This window comes from Euprymna scolopes, chromosome 28, assembly GCF_053919585.1.
Source record: "Euprymna scolopes isolate OS-2025 chromosome 28, ASM5391958v1, whole genome shotgun sequence".
Classification (NCBI taxonomy): Eukaryota; Metazoa; Mollusca; class Cephalopoda; order Sepiida; family Sepiolidae; genus Euprymna; species Euprymna scolopes.
The window spans coordinates 102433030-102453029 of record NC_136509.1 but is presented as its reverse complement, the minus strand read 5'-3'; the positions used below and the strand labels follow the sequence as shown (position 1 = coordinate 102453029).

Sequence of the window (20000 nt, the reverse complement as noted above, 5' to 3'; positions counted from 1 at the left end):
ATTGTTATAATAATAATTATTAATTATTCTTAATACTTTCATAATAATTTACTCTTATTAATTTACATTATTATTGCTATTAGTGCTTGTTTTATTACTGTTAATGTTATTATTAATTGTACATATTCACGATAATTACATTAATATTCATTATTATTTATTATAAATTATTATCATTTATAATAATAATAATAATAATAATAATAATAATTATTATTATTATTATTATTATTGTTATTAATATACTTAATATTATTATTATTTTTGATATTATTCTGGGAATGTTACTGTCATTATTACTTATTGTTATTATTTATTTATAATTTTTTAATATTGATCATTTATTTTAATAATAATATGTTTATTAATAATAAATATCATTTTTAATATATAAAAGGCATTTTCAGTTTAATTATTATTAGGTGGAGACAGAAAGCAAAAACGAGTTTCTTATAAAATGTACTGTTAAGAAATAGCATCTATCTATAAATATATATATATATATACACTCACGCACACACACACACACACACACACACATATATACATATATATATATATATATATATATATATATATATATATATATATATATATACGTATATATAACGTAGTGTGTTACGGTTTCCAGAATAAAAATTTTTCGATCGGGAGATATATATATATGTTGGTGCAAAACACGTGACAATTTACGAATCAATGTGCTAATGTTTATGCCTATATATATATATAATAAATATATTTAAATGTGCATGAATAAAAAATCAATACGAAAAATATATAAATGTTTACATCTTTTCTGTATTTATTTCCTATGTGTTGACATGTAGGAATACAAAAGTCTTTTGAAAAAAAAAGAATATGTCCTTCAAAAGCACACACACACACACACACACACACACACACACACACACACACACACACATATATATATATATATATATATATGTTGCATTGTGTGAAGTATCAATATTTCTTACATGAAGCGGTTTTCTTTGTGTGACAATATTTCATGATATATTTCGGGGAAGCCCATTTGTCAAATATTTTATGTTAAAGACCTTTCTATCAAGCTTTTAATAGATTTCTAACACCAACCATTTAGCAAATATATAGAGAGCATTATCACACACAGAAGACAGTAGATCTCTTTTATTATTGGATTGAGTAACAAATATTGATACCTACCACAACTAGTACATATATAAATTTTATATATCTACATGCAAGAAAACATAAAATATACAAATAAAACCTTAGGATCTAATTGATTTGATAATATTATATACGCTTTCTGGCTAATATATATATATATATATATATATATATATATATATATATATATAATATAAAGCTGAACGTCTGTGTGTATGTGTGTGTATGTGTGTGTGTGTGTGTCTGAACGAATAGGTTCCTATATGGTTAACTATTAAAAAAAAAACTGATTACATATAATGATAGAAGATGTATCGAGGATCAGGAATGGGTATATTTGATCTGGCAGAACGGTAGTTAATAAAAATTGTGGGGTCTACGTTCGTGCCTGGCCCCCAAAATATGGAAATAAAAGAATGAAAAAAAAAACGTTTACAAGGGTTTTTGATATAGATGTACATAATACTTTGATAAGTATGTTTCAATTTAAATAGGGATGGTATAATAAAATTGTGAGGTCTGCGTTCGCGCCGGTACTCCATTGAAATATGGCACAAACTTTAACACATACTTTTCATATCTATTTGCGTAAATATACTTTGATAATTGTTTCAGTTTGAAGAAATATGGTATAATAAAATTATTGGGTGTTCGTTCGCGCCTGACCTCCATAGAATGGAAATATGTCATAAAGTTTAACAAGGTTTTTTTAAAGGGGGTGAGGGTCCACAATAAAACCTTAACTTTAATCTTAATTCACGTTAGATTTTATTATTTTTCTTTAGTTGAATCATATTGTGTCGAATAAATTCACCTTATAAGTTCACGTACTTATTAAAGTGAAGTAAAAAAAAAAAAAAAGAAAAAGTCGGAATTTTAGACAATTCTCGACACAAATTTTGCATAACTCTGTTTTTGTCCTTCTCCACTTGCACGTGGAACTCTTTCGAAAATAGATAAATCGATAATTAATAAAAAATAAGAACGTTACTTGTTATCGTGTCAAAAGAAGAAAAAATCCTGCTCACGTGATTACGTGTCTTTTTAAAAAGATTTGCATAATCATTTTATTTTTATTGATATATCTATTTAAGCTTTTTTTGTCAGTGTAATAGAAGGAATTCAATTGATTACAACACTTTTTACGCGTTCTTTACATTACAATAGTATAACCCTGAATCCGAGGGCGCAATACTACACCGTTCAATACTGTAAAACTGAAACGAAAATGTTCTGCTTTAAAAGGGCGCCATTTTCTTCTTATTCATATATATATATATATATATATATATATATATATATATATATATTCTTTGCTTTAAAAAACTAAAGTAATTACGTGTTTACTTTTTTAATATCCCATTTTACTGTTTCGGAATATTTTCTTAACGTAAGTAAAGCTTCATTATTTTTCAAAACTGTTTTTGTTTCTTTGTTTTTCGATATTTTGTCAATATTATTTAGTATGAGTGTTTAGCAAAAAAGCCAACAAACGATTACTCGAAAAAATAAATATACAAGAAATAAATGTTACTATAGTCAATAAAAGTTTAGTTCATGCTTTTTTTTTGTTTTGAAATAGTTTTTAATGCTCTTTCCTTGAAATAATTTCAGCGAACCGAAATTAAAACGAAATTTGAGGCGATAACTACTTAAATGAATTTTTATATAAAACACACATTCCACAATCGAATATCCCTCAAGCACAAAATAACGGAAAACAGCAAAAAATTTGTTTATAAATATTCCTTATGTTGACGAAACTCTCTTAAATTGTTAAAACAGAATGTTCACGTGCCCCTCCTTCAAATTGAAAATAGGGCTCTCAATTTCAAAGTCGCTGCCATTTTTTTTAAACCGGTTCGTGAATTAAAAATACAAACCAATTAACTTTTCTACCATAAAAGTAACTTTTATTGACTATGGTGACACATGTATATTTCAAAACATGTGTATGTGTTTGTGTATTGCAACACATGTATATTTCAAAACATGTGTATGTGTTTGTGTATTGCAACACATGTATATTTCAAAACATGTAAATGTGTTTGTATATTGCAACACATGTATATTTCAAACATGTGTATGTGTTTGTGTATTGCAACACATGTATATTTCAAACATGTATATGTGTTTGTGTATTGCAACACATATATATTTCAAAACATGTACATGTGTTTGTGTATTGCAACACATGTATATTTACAACATGTATATGCGTTTGTGTATTGCAAAACATGTATATTTCAAAACATGTATATGTGTTTGTGTATTGCAACACATGTATATTTCAAAACATGTATATGTGGTTGTATATTGCAACACATGTATATTTCAAAACATGTATATGTGGTTGCGTATTGCAAAACATGTATATTTCAAAACATGTATATGTGTTTGTGTATTGCAAAAATCTTAGGAGTTTTCAATGAACAAATCGGTAAGAGCTGGTCAAAAACGCGCATTTTATTAATTGCTTCGCGAATCTTGTTGTATCTCAAAAAACGAATATACTTTATTTAATGCAAGCGATTTTCTCTGTAGTGCGTCACCAATCGCTTAGCTTTACATTTATTCATTCAAAACGTTGGAAAAGTGGAAGTAACTACTGCAGTTAACCGGCTTACATCTTACCGCTCCAAATGTCGGTTTAGTTACACCCCCCCCCAAAAAAAACACAAGATGGTGACCGTTCTGAGCAGATTGTGCAGAAAATGAGCGCATTATGTGAGAGGGAGTGCAGCGGCGATGCATGAAATAAACTTATGAAAATAGTCCCAAATGATACATTCTGACGTTTGATAATAAAATAAGAAAAAGGAAAATCGCGGGAGGTGATAAAGGGGAAGGGGAGTAGAAAGGGTATAAAAGAGAGAGGGGGAAGATTCAAGGGTAGGAATAGAATATAATGAAAAAAAGGTGTTAAAATAAGAACACAAAGGAAAAATTGGAACTTATCTACGAAGACAAAGAAAAAAAAATACGATAATAAAAAGAATTTTGCTTTAACGCATTTAATATTTTGAAGAAAATAAAAATTTTCATTTGCTGTGCATTGCTCTCTGGAGAGATATAACTTCAATTTCGACGCTTCTGAAGAGAACGAATACTTACAGCATTAATCCATGGTAAATTATACAACACCTGACGTACCCGCGACTAATTGGGTCATAAACCCTGACACTATTTCACTTGGATTTCATTTGAGAATTTATAAACGGTAACGTAATGCTTACTGGAGAGAACTTGAATGCCTACTAAATATTATCCTCGAGTATCTAAGGTCTTTCCTTGCAGGAGTTTGTCAAAACAACCTGGCATGAGGATACTATTCTCTAGAAGTAAACCCTGGCCAAATATTCAGAATCACATAGTATTAGCAGCCTAAAAAAACAAAAAAAAAAAAAAAAACAAAAAAAAAAAACGGGACATTTGCATGCGATTATTGTTTTTCTAAACAGTCCACTTATTGTAAATAAAAAATATTCGAGCTAGATCAAAATGAAAAACTAAAGAAAGTAGATCAAGTACGATAACCATCAGGCCAGCTTGTCACTATCTTTAAAAGTGTTTTCAAACTTACTTATTGTTAATATAACGAAGTTGTCATTTGAATGATACGCGCATGCGTAGTCGGGTAACATCTAACAAAAAACTATAAGATTTGATGATTCCCAAGTACAATTTTTTTAAAGTTTTGACCCGGTAGCAGCCGTTTTTCCGGGTGAGAACCGATTAAAAGGTTGTTCCACGCTTCTGAATTACCTGTATACCAAATTTCAGGTCTGTAGATAAACAATTCGTTGAGTATATAGGTTGAGAGTTGTTCACAAACCCACACACACATTCCCACTGTTATAAATATACTAGCAGGCCGCCCGGTGTTGCCCGGTGTTGCCCGGTAGGGTAAATATGCATAATATTATATTTAAATTAATACAGAAACAGGTGCCACGAGTATTATGTTTTTTCTACACAGTTCACTTCTTATAAGTTAAAAAAAAAATATACTCGAGCTGAGATCGAAATTAAAACCTAAAGATTGTTAGTGAAGTACCATTAGACCAGAGTCACACGATCTTTAAAAATGTGTGTTTCAAACCTTCTTATTATTACCATATATGATTTGTACTGTTAACTATTCACGCATGCGCATTCATGATACAGTTTGCAAAAGTTAAAAATCCAATAACCCCCAATACCAATGTTCCAATTTTGACACTTTAGTAACCCTTGTTCCTGGATGAAAACGGATTTTAAAAAATCCAAATGTCTGAATATCCTATATACCAAATTTCAATTCTCTAGATCAAACATCCGTTGAGTATATAGGTTAAGAATGTCCTCACACACATTTTCACTTTTATAGATAAATAGATAACTAATGGTCCCTATATTGTATTTATTTCTCTACAAAACATGATTCGTATATTATCCAATATATCAGATGCTTCTTTGAGTCGTCTTATTCTCTATCGTTCTTCTTTGTTCATAATTAAAAAAAATGATGTCATTATCTATAATATAAAAGCGAAAATGTGTATGTGTTTGTGTGTGTATATGCGTGCGTGTGTGTGTGTGCAATTTTTTGTACGTCCGGCAAATATTTTTTCGGGGGAAGGGGTTCTCGGGGGGGGGGATTACTACGTCTTAGAACTTTTTATATATTCCTTTGATTATAATATCTACGATGTGCGAAGGGACGTCGCGTCTACATTTATTTTCATCGACTTATCGGGAGCTGTTTTTTTCCAACATCTTGTGGAGCGTAAAGCTTAACTGGCTTGTAGCCAAAGTTAAGTGCGTCATTTCTTTCCCCTATGGCGTGATGTTTGACCTCGTTAAATTTACGCACCTGTTTGAACTCATTCACTTAACGTTTTAATCGTTAAATTTAAACGTCTTCCACTTCCTTTGCCGCCGTAGCGCAGCGGTTAACATTTCAGGTTTTCTGCCTTCGCGTCGTGGTATCGAACCTGCCTACCTACTAACACGTTTTTGTCCTCCACACACATTTCCAATCACCCGAGCAATACCCGGCACCCACACTAATCTATTATATAACTCTCACCTGTCTGTTAGTGTGTATGTATGTTTGTATGTCTTGTATAAAACTTTCGACACATCCACCCAACACTGACAAAATTGGTATCGTTTGAAAGCTGAGTCTCTCGGCAGACAAATATCCAAAAAATTGGGTCGTTTTTACAAGGAGAATTTACTTTTTAGTCGATACTTTTGCAAAGTCATCATAGCCTTGTAATGACTAGCCTTATTTCGAAACCCACCAACGTCGTTTGTTGCCAGGGGCGCAGGGAATATTTAGTTGCACTTTTCACCTTCTTTTCCCCCTTTGCGTTTCAGGTTCAAGCTTGACTACTGCGGCTATTTTTTTTTTTTTTGCGCCCGCACGGGTACTCGCTGCTATTTTCATTGAAGCAATCCATTTAATTTTTTAAGGGGTTGGTTGGTCAATGTATTTACTATACAACATCTGAACGACGGAGCAACGCCGGGTACCCATGCTAGTGTTAACTAAAACGTTTTAGATTAACACTGCCATTGAAATAAATCGTCGTCTTTGTTGGGTTTTTTTTTTTAATATTTCGTGCATTGTTTAATCGAGTCAATGGACGCTTTAAAAAGCACTCATTAACCTGTAAATCCTGTCTATACCCAAACAATATAGAGATGAGGTGGATGGCCGGCCGCGCCTCCAACCAGTTTCTGAACGTAGATCGTTTGTCGAATATTAAACTTCAAAAGCAAACATGACACCGTCTGATACGATACAAATTGTTTGTGTTATCTCTATTGCTATTTAGGTTGCAAGTTCATCTATCTGAAGAGGTGCGGTTATAGATTACACAACAATTGCTTCGATAAATCTATAATAGTTAGTGATGTATTTAGTTAGAACATTATACATTAGACGAATTAGGAAAACATTTACTTCTTTAATCGTACTTTTCAGTATATCTTTCCCTGGCTAAAGAAAGAACGAACTGGTCATGTGATCAGCTGCAATAATGCATTTTCACAACGTTTTGATCGATGTGACCTCAGAATTTTTCACAACGTTTCGGCCGATGTGACCTCAGAATTTTTCACAACGTTTCGGCCGATGTGACCTCAGAATTTTTCACAACGTTTCGGCCGATGTGACCTCAGAATTTTTCACAAAGTGTCGGTCAATGGGACCGCATACCTTTTCACAACATGTCGGTCAATGGGACCGCAGACCTTTTCACAGCGTTTGGGTCGATGTGAACTTCAACTTTCTTTATCGAACTAATTCTTCCGAACTCGGGAATCTGAACAGCATTTCGAACGGAACGGTTTACTTTATCTTATATATATATATATATATATAAATAAAATGAACTCATTTTTTCCCGTCTGATTTTGACATTAATAAGATTAAAAATCAAGATATTTCATGCAAATATAATATGCACAAACGGCAGAACAATATCTGAGGTGTGTTATAGGCTTATTATTTCTCAAATTCCTCGATAATCTTAGATTTCTATACTTTTTCTGCTGAGAAGTCACGGCCAAAATCGGTTAAGATCAATGGAAGTGGTAAAATATTTTCTCTCTAATAAATTCCTCCTCCCCCTGCCACCACTTAACACCGTTTGGGGATCGTTCACAAGGAACAGTTGAGAAGAGAACACCGGTTTGGCTTCGTAGTTCTTTCATGTAAAGTTATTTGAAATCACTAAACTAAGCTGCAGTGCTCTGTGGCGTAGTGGTTAGCGTGCTGGACAATTCACATTATATTTTCACGTTCGCGCCGACCTACCGTAGTCGTTTTTTTTTTGTTTTTTTCCTAAACAACTGGAATGGACTTTTCTTGGTGGCCGAACTGTTAACGTTGCAGATGTTTTTTTTGTTTTTTTTTTCACACTTTATTTTCCTACTTTTACTCATGACTCCGGGTTTGATCCTTCCTACTTACCTACCATAACATTTTTTAAAACTCCCCCCCCCGTCCCGGAAACAAACACTCGGGCAACGCCGGGTACCCCCGCTAGTCTATGATACTAGATTATCACAGAAATGTCTGAGTAGAACTCCTTCGGAATTCGCAGTTATATTTTGAATGTCGCTCGCATTGACAAAGTAATAGAATCATAATAAGTTGGAATGTATAGCGGTTGAATGTCAGGAAAAACAAAATGATCGGAAAATTAAATAAAAAAGACATTTTTCGTTCGTTCAGAACTATTTGCTTATATATATATATATATATATATATATATATATATACATATATATATATATAAAATATATTTTATAAAGCTCCCCTCTTTGGTAGAGCACTCTCGTAAATTATCTTACTCGCTACTTAATTTAGCTGAAATAATGCGAAGCTCGCGATTTGTTTACAAACAAACGTTTGAGCCCTCTACGAGTAGCGGACGAATGTTTATTTAAATAATCGTTCGGACAGGTTAATTTCGGCCACCGATTCCATAGTCAAGGGGTAGGACTGCCGACTGTCATCACGACGGTCCTAGGTTCGATCCTCGGCTTGGGAGAGGTGTTAGTCTAGCGGCACTGATGAGTTGTGATACAACGAAACAGGTCTGTATGTCGATGACTAAAATATATTTTATATATATATATATATATATATATTTAATTTAAATCAAAAAGATCAAAGAAACAAAAAAAAAACGGGCAGGTGGAATTGTTAAAATTTCCTTAAGGCCTTATCGTCTGACCCTCTAAGAGGAAACGTCAGAATGATAAATTAAATGCTAAGAATCGAATCAGGAAAGAGGGAAATTGGTTTCAGTTGGAAAACCAGTGAGAGAAAAAAAATATAATTCTCACTGTTCAGGTGGTTTTAAATCAGTAAATATTTCCAACTGATGTTTCAAAATCTTTTGTCTACACAGGCTAGGTCGAGAGTTATTAATGACTAACGCCTCAATGATATTGAGATGATAGTTCGACCTAGCACTGTATAAAACAGCAAACCAACCATCGGAATATTGGTCAGCACACCTATTTATACTAATCAGGTGATTACCGATGGCGGACTCATGAGCTTGGGAGTGCCCGGATGTTCTCGATACCTGGTGTAATCGAATATCCCGAGGGATGTGTTGGGATATTCTCATTTCCAATCTTTGGGATGTCTTGCCAACGTAGTCAGCTCCACACTGACAAACAAATTTATAAACAACAGAATTCTTTTGAATGGTTGGCAAAACATCTTTACGTTGTTACGAATAGGTGAATTCAACATGAATAAAAGAGTAAAACAATTTTTGGATTGTTTTTTTTTTTACATACACACACATATACACACATACATACACACACACACACACACACACACACACACACATATATATATATATATATATATGTATGTATGTTACAATATACTGGTAAAGAGTGCTCAACATCTTTTACAACAGATTTTTTTTTACATACACACACATACATACACACACACATATATATATGTATGTATGTTACAATATACTGGTAAAGAGTGCTCAACATCTTTTACAACAGATTCATCCTCATTTTCGTCGTAGCTGTTCAATTCATGTTGTCTGAGAAAATCAGACGGAGGAGTTCTAACGTTGGACTAACGGCCGGGCAATCGCGTATCAATCAGAAACATTCGTGAAACAAACCTATACTTTATACGCGCATGAGACCCCCCCCCCACAAACACACAGACACTCACACATATATATGCAGTCTCTTATTAGAACCATGATTACGCATTTCCTTGTTTCATTTCTTCATTTGTTCTCGCCTTCTTTTGGCGCTGCTTTCAGAGGGTCTTTAATCTCGCAGAATCGCCGCCGGTAAAAAGCAGATAGCGAATCATCTTACCAACAAATGACAAAGTTGGCAAAACTTCTTTGCTGCGATGATTATATTTTTATTTGCTTTCTCACACCCTCCAGTCATATATATATATATATATATATATATATATATATATATATATATATATATATATATATATATATATATATACGTATGTGTATATATATGTATATATATATATATATACATAATTTTTTTTGCTTCTATCGGAGCTACAAAATGATTTTCTTTTCTTAGTTCAATGCTTGTATCTTGTATCCAAATATGAAGCAAATATACGATAGCGAAATGAAGTCTGTATGCGGACGCAAACATATCTTTAAATCTATATAAAAAAAATGTGTATATTAGTATTCATATTAAAAACCTTTTTTCTATTAATTTAAAAGAAAATACAACTTTCTTATATATGGGCCGTGGAATTGCATTCATCTTACCTCGAGTCTGTGGACTGAAGATTGACAGTATAGTTTGGTAGGGAAATGTACATACACAGATACACAGACGGACAGACAGTCAGACAATGTCCATTTTATAAATATATATATTACGTGTAATTATATTGATGCAGATATTCCACATGATTTATAGTTGCGTAATATTTGCGTAAAAAGTTCAAAGTAAACACAAACCTCTTTTTATGTATATTTATGAATGCGTATGTATAGTTGTTAAAAATTTTTACCAACGAAACCAACTCAATCAGTTTCTGGTCTACAGAAATGAAAGTTAATATATAGGGTATTCTAACCCATGCGAAACTTTATAATTGGATTTTATCCGAGGAAAATCGATGCCAATATGTGAAAATCAGAAAATGGACGTTGCCAGTTGAAGGTCGAACGAAGGCATTACGAATATGCATGCGTAACGTAATATCTACTTGTTCATGTTTTAATTTTTAGCCTTGCAGCAAACATGTCTTTATAGCTCATGCATTAACGCCGAAAGAAAAATAAATCGCAAGTTAAATGTTTTGGCTTCGATTAATTGACCTCATGAGAAAATAATTTTCCAACAACAGGCAAAAATATATTTTAAAACGTAACATTCTTTTAAGGCTATATATATATATATATATATATATATATATATATATATATATATATATATATATATATATAAATATATATATATATATATATATATATATATATATATATATACTAGCAAAAGTACGCGAACGAACACCCCATAATTTATTATACCATATTTCTTCAAACTGAAACATAATTATCAAAGTATACTTACGCAGATAGACATGAAATTATTAAAGTTTGTGCCTATTTCCATTCTATGGAGGCCAGGTGCGAACGCAGAACCCATAATTTTATTATATTATCCCTATTTAAGTTAAAATATACTTATCAAAGTATTAATATGTACAGCTATATCAAAAACACTTGTAAATGTTTTTTTTTTAAATTTTTTATTGTTTTATTTCCATACTTTGTGGACCAGGCGCGTACGTAGTCCCCACAATTTTAATGAACTATAATTATGTCAGATCAAACATAACTATTCCTGTGTCTCATACATCGTCTATCATTATATGAGATCAGTTTCCTATAATACTCAACCATATAGGAGCCTATTCGTGACCAGTACACACACAGACGTTCAGCTTTATATTATAGACAAGCAAATGTACCCGTCGTTGACTGGGTTCAAAAACAGCCTACAGATAATGGACTCTGATTTAAGAAAGTATGATAGGTTATGAAAAGGGAGGGTTGTAAAGAGATAGCTTCGAATTTGGGGATACCAAAACCAAAACAAAATATGATGAAAGTAAAAATAATATAGATATTTTTGTTGTTTATATCCGTTAGAAGCGCTGAGTGAAATTTGAGGAATAAAATACGTTTTCAATACATTTGAAGCCAAAACTGCAACGCGAAATGTTTTATAAAATAAACGAGTATTTATATTTTAAGAAATATATTTCGTAAAACTCCTTTGTTAATTTTTTATTTTTTTTTCTTCGCCATGATGTCGACTAGAAGACCATTCGATGAAGAGTCCACGTGATATTGTTAACTGCGAGGTTTTTATGAAGCCGTATAGGAGATTCCCTGGAACACTACCAACCCCTACCCCACTGTTTTGTGAGTGCCTTGGTAGGGCGAAGACTAAGGGAACCAACCCCAAAATCAAACGCAATTGCCTTTTAGGCCTTATCACAGCAGAAGGCTAAGAGATGGGTACTCTGACTTCAAATCCTACTGCTGTCTTGCAATTTTCCTTAAAAGGTTATAGGACCTCAGCAGAAAGAAAAGGCGTAGTAGCGGACACGATAGGGCGACTGTCTACCTCACTGAGATTACTTTCGGCCAGAAGCTGCGGCCTCCTTTGCTGCCAGTCGTCGCGGGTTCGATCCACTGGACAATGCGCATTGAAGGTTCAGAGGTATCTATCTGATGTGCAACAGATACTGCACCTAAACTACACAAGAAAGTTTGGAGCCAAGGTGGAAAGTCCTGTGGTGATGGAGTGAGACTACTTTAACACCGAGGCATAAAGCACTGAAGCCACAACTAGTCATCGTCAAAACTGACGGACTGCATGATGATGATGATGATGATGATGATGATGATGATGATGATACAAATATATAGATATGGTTTGAAAGACAGATAGATGGGCAAAGAGAAAAATAAATTGATAAATAAACGGTATGGAAATGGGTAATTGGATACACTTGTATATATATATATATATATATATATATATATATATATATATATATATATATATGTATGTATATATATATATCGATAGAGATATATATAAATAGATAGATATACACATAGATATATGGTTAGATAGAAAGGTAGGTAGATAAATAAGTAGATAGATAGATAGATAAATATATAGATACATGAATAAATGGCTAGATACATATATGGAAATAGACTTATAGATAGATAGATAGATAGATAGATAGATAGATGCATAGATAGATATATAAATAGACTTATAGATAGATAGATAGATAGATAGATAGATGCATAGATAGATATATAAATAGATAGATAGATAGATAGATAGACTGTGGACTACATAGAATTCTACTTGACCTTCGTTATTTGTGTTTGGCGACCTTTCATCGTCATGTTATTAATGTTTGTATTTCCATCTGTTTTCAATCCAACATATTATTTCACTGTATTAGTGTCTCATTATTTTTATAATGAAAAAAATATATTCCGACGCCTCCGGTGATTTTTCCCGCGAATTTTTTTGTTTTCCAATAACGTTCAAGATCAAAGTAAACATCAGCTTCTCAGTTCCACGGACAGAAACAATTGAAGATTCGAAAAAAAAAAAAAAAAAAAAATTAAAAAAAAAAAAAAAAAACGCAATATAATAATACCCCCCCCCCCCAAAAAAAAAACTTATTAATACCGCCGTTGTTTGACACACGGAAATGTCTTTTCCTGCCGGAGGGCATTTATCAGGGAAATATCATCCTAACCACATCAACAATCGTCATGGAAGAAACCAAATCTCATCTCGTGAAACTATAAGCAAATTCGTATAAAAACTAGAATAACCCTGTCCCATCGCCGCAAATATTTAAATTGAATGTGCTCTGAACCTGATTCACTTGTGACAAGGAAAATCAGTTCCTTTACTTTTAGTGTTCGCCAGTATTTTTTTACACAGTGATCACCACTTATCAAGGCCCGGAAGCCACTCAGGGATAAGGGTTATTGCAAGTACATTACGTTAGTGTGGAGATTTGATGAAGTGTTAAAGGGGCGGTTCATTAGGAATTTGTTAACGTTGGACTTGAAGACATCCAAGTTGTAGTCCGGTGGGAAGCAGGCAGACGGAACAGAGTTCCACAGGCGTGCAGTTCTAAGAAAGAAGCTTTGTTCATGGAATCCACGTTTTGATTTAGGCACAGATATAGAGTGGGGGAAATTTTTCACAGTGGATTCAGCTAGACGGGTGTTTTTCGCGAAAGATTGGCGAGGGCGGACCAGAGATTGGAGTTCAGACGAGCACCTGGCATGGAAATAACGATAAAACAAGGATAGGCTCGCAACGTCTCTTCTGTGGGAGAGAGGTTGCAGCGTAGAGAAAAGGGCATCACTCACTAAGCCACAAAGTTTATTTTGTACTCTGTCAAGGCAGGATAGGCTATTTTTAGCAGCTCCTGCCCAGATATGGCAACAGTATTACATCCTTGGACTACTTGGCTTTTCTATTGCGAAGCGATTTATTGCAATAAAATTGCTGAAAAACTGACTATTGAAAAATATACAATAAAAATCCACTAAATTTTAGATTCATTTACATTTAAATTATCTTTTTTTATTTGAAATAAAAAAAATTATTATCTTCATAATTTCATGAACTTCTTATAAAGTTTATAAGAAGTTCATGAAATTATGAAGATAATAATTTTTTTTATTTCAAAAATAAGTTTCGTATTTAAATTTATATAATAAATATGTTTATTAAATTACAAAAATAAAATTATCGAAATCAAAATAACCAAATTTCAAACATCATAAAAAAACGTATCCAATACATAATATTCCCAAAATAGTTTTAAAATATTTACAAAGTTGTTTTTTCAGGAATTCTAAAAAAATAAAACTAATTTCAACAATTCTTAATTAAAATAAGACCGAAAAAAAATTGTCAACGATTGTTAAATAATAATAATAAAAAAAAAAACAGTAACAACGTAATAAAAAAAATACATGCAGAGGGGAGACATATGCGTTAGAGAAGAAAGCAAAGGAACTGATTTGCTTTGCGTCACTTCCGGTAGCGCTACGCCGGAATTAAGAATTATGTTAACTAAACTATAACAATAAACGAATACGTTATCTCGAATTTTGACAAAGAGTACGTCATCATCACCACATTATATGACTCCGGAAATTCTATTATTGGCATTGGTTTCCCCAATATCTTTCGAACCAGAATTCTTTCTGGAAATACATCAGGTACTTACCGGAGGAACCACGTGCAGGTTACCAAAATCCTAAGTGAAAGTGTTTTTTTATAGAACGAACTAGCTGGATTCGACCTTGAGACAATCAGATTATCAGTTTGTGTCGTTAACCACTGGATTACTAAATTTATGTCACCTTCCTCGGTTCGCGTATAAGAAGTGAATCAATTATTGTTTTTTTTTTTTACTTCGGAGTTACCACTTATGAAGTCCAAAAGGCCACTCAAGGATAAAGGTTAATAAATATAAGGTAGTAGTGTAGTAATCGTTAATGGTGTAAATTGGGTAAAATTTGTTTATTTATGGTGAAGGCTTAACAAAAACTTGTTTCCATTGGATTTGAAGGTTACCGTGTTGGGACCGTGTTCAAAAGGCGGGCAGTTCTGGGAAAGAATCTTTGTTTGTGAAATCTGCGTTTATATTTAGGCACACATAGAGAGTGAGGAAAACCGTATATAGTGGTTTCAGCCAGCCAAGTTTTTTTTTTTTTTTTTTTTTTTGTGAAAGTTTGGCAACTTTCACAAAAAAAAAACACTTAGCTGGCGGGGACCATAGATTGGAGTACAGACGAGCACTTTCTATGCAAATAGCGATAGTATAGAGACAGGCTGGCGATGTCTCTTCTGTGGGAAAGAGGTTGCAGGGAAGAAAAAACGGTATCGCCTACTACAGACTCGAAATACAGGGTACTGAGATTTGGGAACATCGATGTGATCGGTTTTCGGCCAGAAAACTGGCTGTTAAGGTGTCAAAGTTCAACGATTTTCGTTTGAGACTCTACCAAACTCCTCCGCCAATTTGGGGGTCTAAACACTTGAAATTTTAGATGTAGCTTACTTGGACATGAATTTAACTTGATAATTTGCTTTTAGGTCCCAAAAATAAATTTTATGGGGTCATAATTTGGTTCAAAATTTTTAAAATGTTGACCTCTGTAGTCTTTATCAAATTACTCAGCTAATTTCTGGTCTAAACATTTGAAATTTTACATAAAGTGTATTCAGACATACAGCAAGCTTCTTAGTCGTTTTTTGCTGAAAATTTGTTTTCCAAGGCGTCAAAGGTCAAAGTGCAGCAAACTATTAAGCCAATTCTGGGTCAAAACATTTTAAATTTTACATAAAGGGTATTCAGACACGCGGCAAGCTTTTTGAATCAGTTTCGGGGCAAAAATTTTACCGTCAAGAAGTCAAATTTGACAGAGTTTACCGCAAAGGACTGGTTTATATACTTGAAATTTTAGATGGAGGTTACTTTGACATGGGTCAAACATTTAAATTTAATTTGAGCCAAAACAATAAATGTTAAGGGGGTCAAAATTGGGGTCAAAGTTTGAAAAAAAATTGACCTCTACAGTCTCTTCCAATCTTTCAGCCAATTTTTGGTCTAAGCAGTTTACATTCTACATAAAATGCATTCAGACATAGGGAAAGTTTCTTAACCATTTTTTTTCTAAAAAATTGGTTTTCAAGGGGTCAAAGTTAAAAAATATTTTACCTTTGTAGTCTGTAGCAAACTAGTCAGCAATTTTTGGGTCCAAACATTTGATATTTACATAAAGATGCAACAAGCTTTTTAATCAGTTTTTGGGCGAATATTTGGCTGCTAAGAGGTCAAAGTTGACAGAGTTGACCTTTGCAGACTCTAAGAAACTCCTCCGCCAATTTTGGGGTCTAAACACTTGAAATTTTAGATGTAAGTTACTTGGACATAGGTCAAACATTTAAATTAATTTGAGCCCAAAACAATAAATGTTAAGGGGTCAAAATTGGGGTCAAAGTTAAAAAAATATGATCTCTGCGGTCTCTACCAACTTTTCTCTATGGTAGCTAAGGAAGACTATTATATAGAAAGGCATTACCGTACATATTCACACTTTTTAATATATACATATGCACATAAAGTTATGAACAGTACATGGGCCCAAGCAAAGCCGGGTTTAACTGCTAGTATATCTATAAAAGTGAAAATATATATGTTTGTGTGTGTGTGTGTGCATTTCTCTATCAAATAATTCTGTCAATTTTCAATCTAGAGACTCGAGGTTTGAAATAAGAAAAAGGGTGAGAGAGAGAGAAGAGAAAGAGGGTGAGAGAGAGAGAAGAGAAAGAGGGAGAGAGAGAGAGAAGAGAAAGAGGGTGTGTGTGTGTGTGTGAGAGAGAGAGAGAGAGAGAGAGAGAGAGAGAGAGAGAGAGAGAGAGAGAGAGAGAGAGAGAGTTTGGGAAAATCGTTTTAATTTGTTTTCAGCCAGGAATTTGGCTATCAATGGGTCAAAGTTCAACGATATTACCTTTAAGAACTCTACCAAACGCCTCCGACAATTTTGAGTCTAAACACTTGAAATTTTAAATGTAGGTTACTTGGACATGTATCAAACTTTATAATTTTATTGTAGGTCCCAAAAATAAGGGGTCATAATTGGAGTCAAAGTTAAAAAAAAAAATTGACCTCTGCGGTCTCTACCAAATCACTCAGCCAATTTCTGGTCTAAACATTTGAAATTTACATAAAGAGTATTGAGAGATAGGGCAAGCTTTTTAATCGGTTTGGGTCGAAAATTTAAGCTGTGAAGGGGTCAAATTTCAAAAGATTTTACCTTTGCGGTATCTAACAAACTACTCAGCCAACTTTGGGGCTAAACATTTGAAATTTTTACTTAACAGGTATTCAGATATGGGACAAACTTTTCAATCAGTTTTGAGGCGAAAATTTGTCTGCCAAAAGTCAGTTGAAAGGGTTGACCTTTGCAGATTCTGCTAACCCCTTCGCCAATTTTGGGTCTACAGACTTGAAATTTTAGATGTAGGTAATTGGGGCATGGGTAAAACTTTATACTTTGATTTCAGACCAAAATAATAAGTGTTAAGTGGTCCAAATTGAGGTCCAAATTTAAGAAAATTAACCTCTACAAGATTACTCAGACAAATTTTGGTCCAAACATTTGAAATCTTACATAAAGTGCATTCACATGTAACGCAAATCATGAATAGAACATAGGGCTCGAGCAAAACCGGGCTTAATTGCTAGTATATATATATAATGAAAATAGATACATAAAAAAGTTACGGAGATATATAAAATAATATATATATATATATATATATATATAGTCGACAAGTATATATATATATATATATATATACTTGTTTATTGTTATATATAAATATGTATATATATATATATATACTTGTTTATTGTTATATAAACATGCTCACATCCCGCTGCTACAAACAGCCACTTGTTTCAATCAAACAACAGATATCATCAGGCAGCGACTTTACTATTCAGATTTTCAATGAATAATCTTTGAACATTTGAATAGTCAAGTCGCTGCCTGATGATATCTGTTGTTTGATTGAAACAAGTGGCTGTTTGTAGCAGCGGGATGTGAGCATGTTTATATAACAATAAACAAGTATTATCAGCTCTTTTTATTGAGCACTATCTAACAACCTCGTTGAATTCACTAGTCCATTACTTTTGAATAAAAAAAAACTCGAGTATATATATATATATATATATATATATATATATATATATATATATATATATAGTCGACTCTCCCGTTAATTTCGACGTATGAGTTGCTCGGAAATCCACACAGATGATTTGTTGGTAGTGGTGAAGGCTTTGTGTTGAACCAACCACCCTGTATAAGGTGTATAACTTCGGTCAAAATCGGGCTGTTCGTTCTTTAATCAGATTTCTCCGATTATCGATTTTCGATAATCAGCGGAAGATTTTCTATACAAAACCTATTTAAAAACACTCCCAGTCACATAAAGTACATTTGCATAAACGGAGTCCATAAGGAATTCTCTCTCTCTCTCTCTCTCTTCCAAACACCCTCCCTCTCCACACACACACACACACACACACACACACACACACACACACACACAGAAACACAAACAAAGTGCTTTGTAAATACAAGCAGAGATCTATGAGCACAAGTTTTTTCATTACGTAACGCATCTATATCTATATCCTATTTTCTCGCCGATATTTACGTAATTATAATTTCTTTTGCTTTTTTTTTCCAGCCACGCCGCCCTCTCCATGCGTCTCCCCGATAACAGTGGTAGCCGCCCGTTCACCGCCCCCCATTTCGGTGGCCACCGTCAGCGCGTCGCAGTCCGTCTCCCCTTCCAGTACACTGTCGTCGTCCCTTGGAGGTCATCTTAGCCATAGCAGCAACAGCAGCAGTAGCAGCCCGCTGAAACGACACTCTCCGGGCCTCGTATGCGTGGTGTGTGGGGACACCTCCAGCGGCAAGCACTACGGCATCTTGGCCTGCAACGGCTGCAGCGGCTTCTTCAAACGAAGCGTTCGCCGGAAGTTGATCTACAGGTGAGATGTGTTTCCGGTTTCCGCTCCCCCCCTTTTTTACCATCTTTCATTAAAACTGGTAAATACCTTTTTTTTGTTTAATGTTATCAGTGGAAATCATTACGGAATTAAAACAGGAAGCAGTAAGAGAATCTACAGCATGTGCCAACTTATATAATATATAATAAATACATATATATATATATATATATATATATATATATATATATATATATATATATATATATAATTAAAGGAGATTAGAACAATAGTCTAAAGAGCTGAGTGTTATTGAATTTCAATAAGGTGAAAAGCTATAGCAAACATCACATATGACTATTTTAACCATTATTCCTGATTTCAAAAGGCGAAAAACTAAAAGATACATCTGCCTTACTTTTAATGCTAGGTTTATTTATGGTGTCTTTTAGATTTAATAAAAACCCTTTAAAATTTGCTGACGGGGAGACTTTGTTTATTAAAAAACTATATGTAATAATTATTGTCCCTAACTTGATGTCTACCACAATAAAAACACGGTTTTCCGAAACGATCGTACAGATAATTGATTTTGTTGTTGTTCCTGCTTGTGAAACTGATTTTTAATTTAATTATAATTTGATTTCTAAATTTTAAATTATACATTACATTACTTAATATATATATATATATATAT

At 33.2% G+C, this 20000-nt stretch overlaps 1 protein-coding gene across 1 annotated transcript in view; it reads left to right on the top strand.

Moving 5' to 3' along the window:
• The window catches only part of LOC145249762 (photoreceptor-specific nuclear receptor-like), a 446605-nt gene that overhangs the window by 141001 nt on the left and 285604 nt on the right, over positions 1–20000 (top strand). The window contains exon 2 of the mRNA XM_080111683.1: positions 19039–19345. Within this exon, the coding sequence (XP_079967809.1) occupies positions 19039–19345 (307 nt within the window). The remainder of the gene's footprint in view (positions 1–19038; positions 19346–20000) is intronic.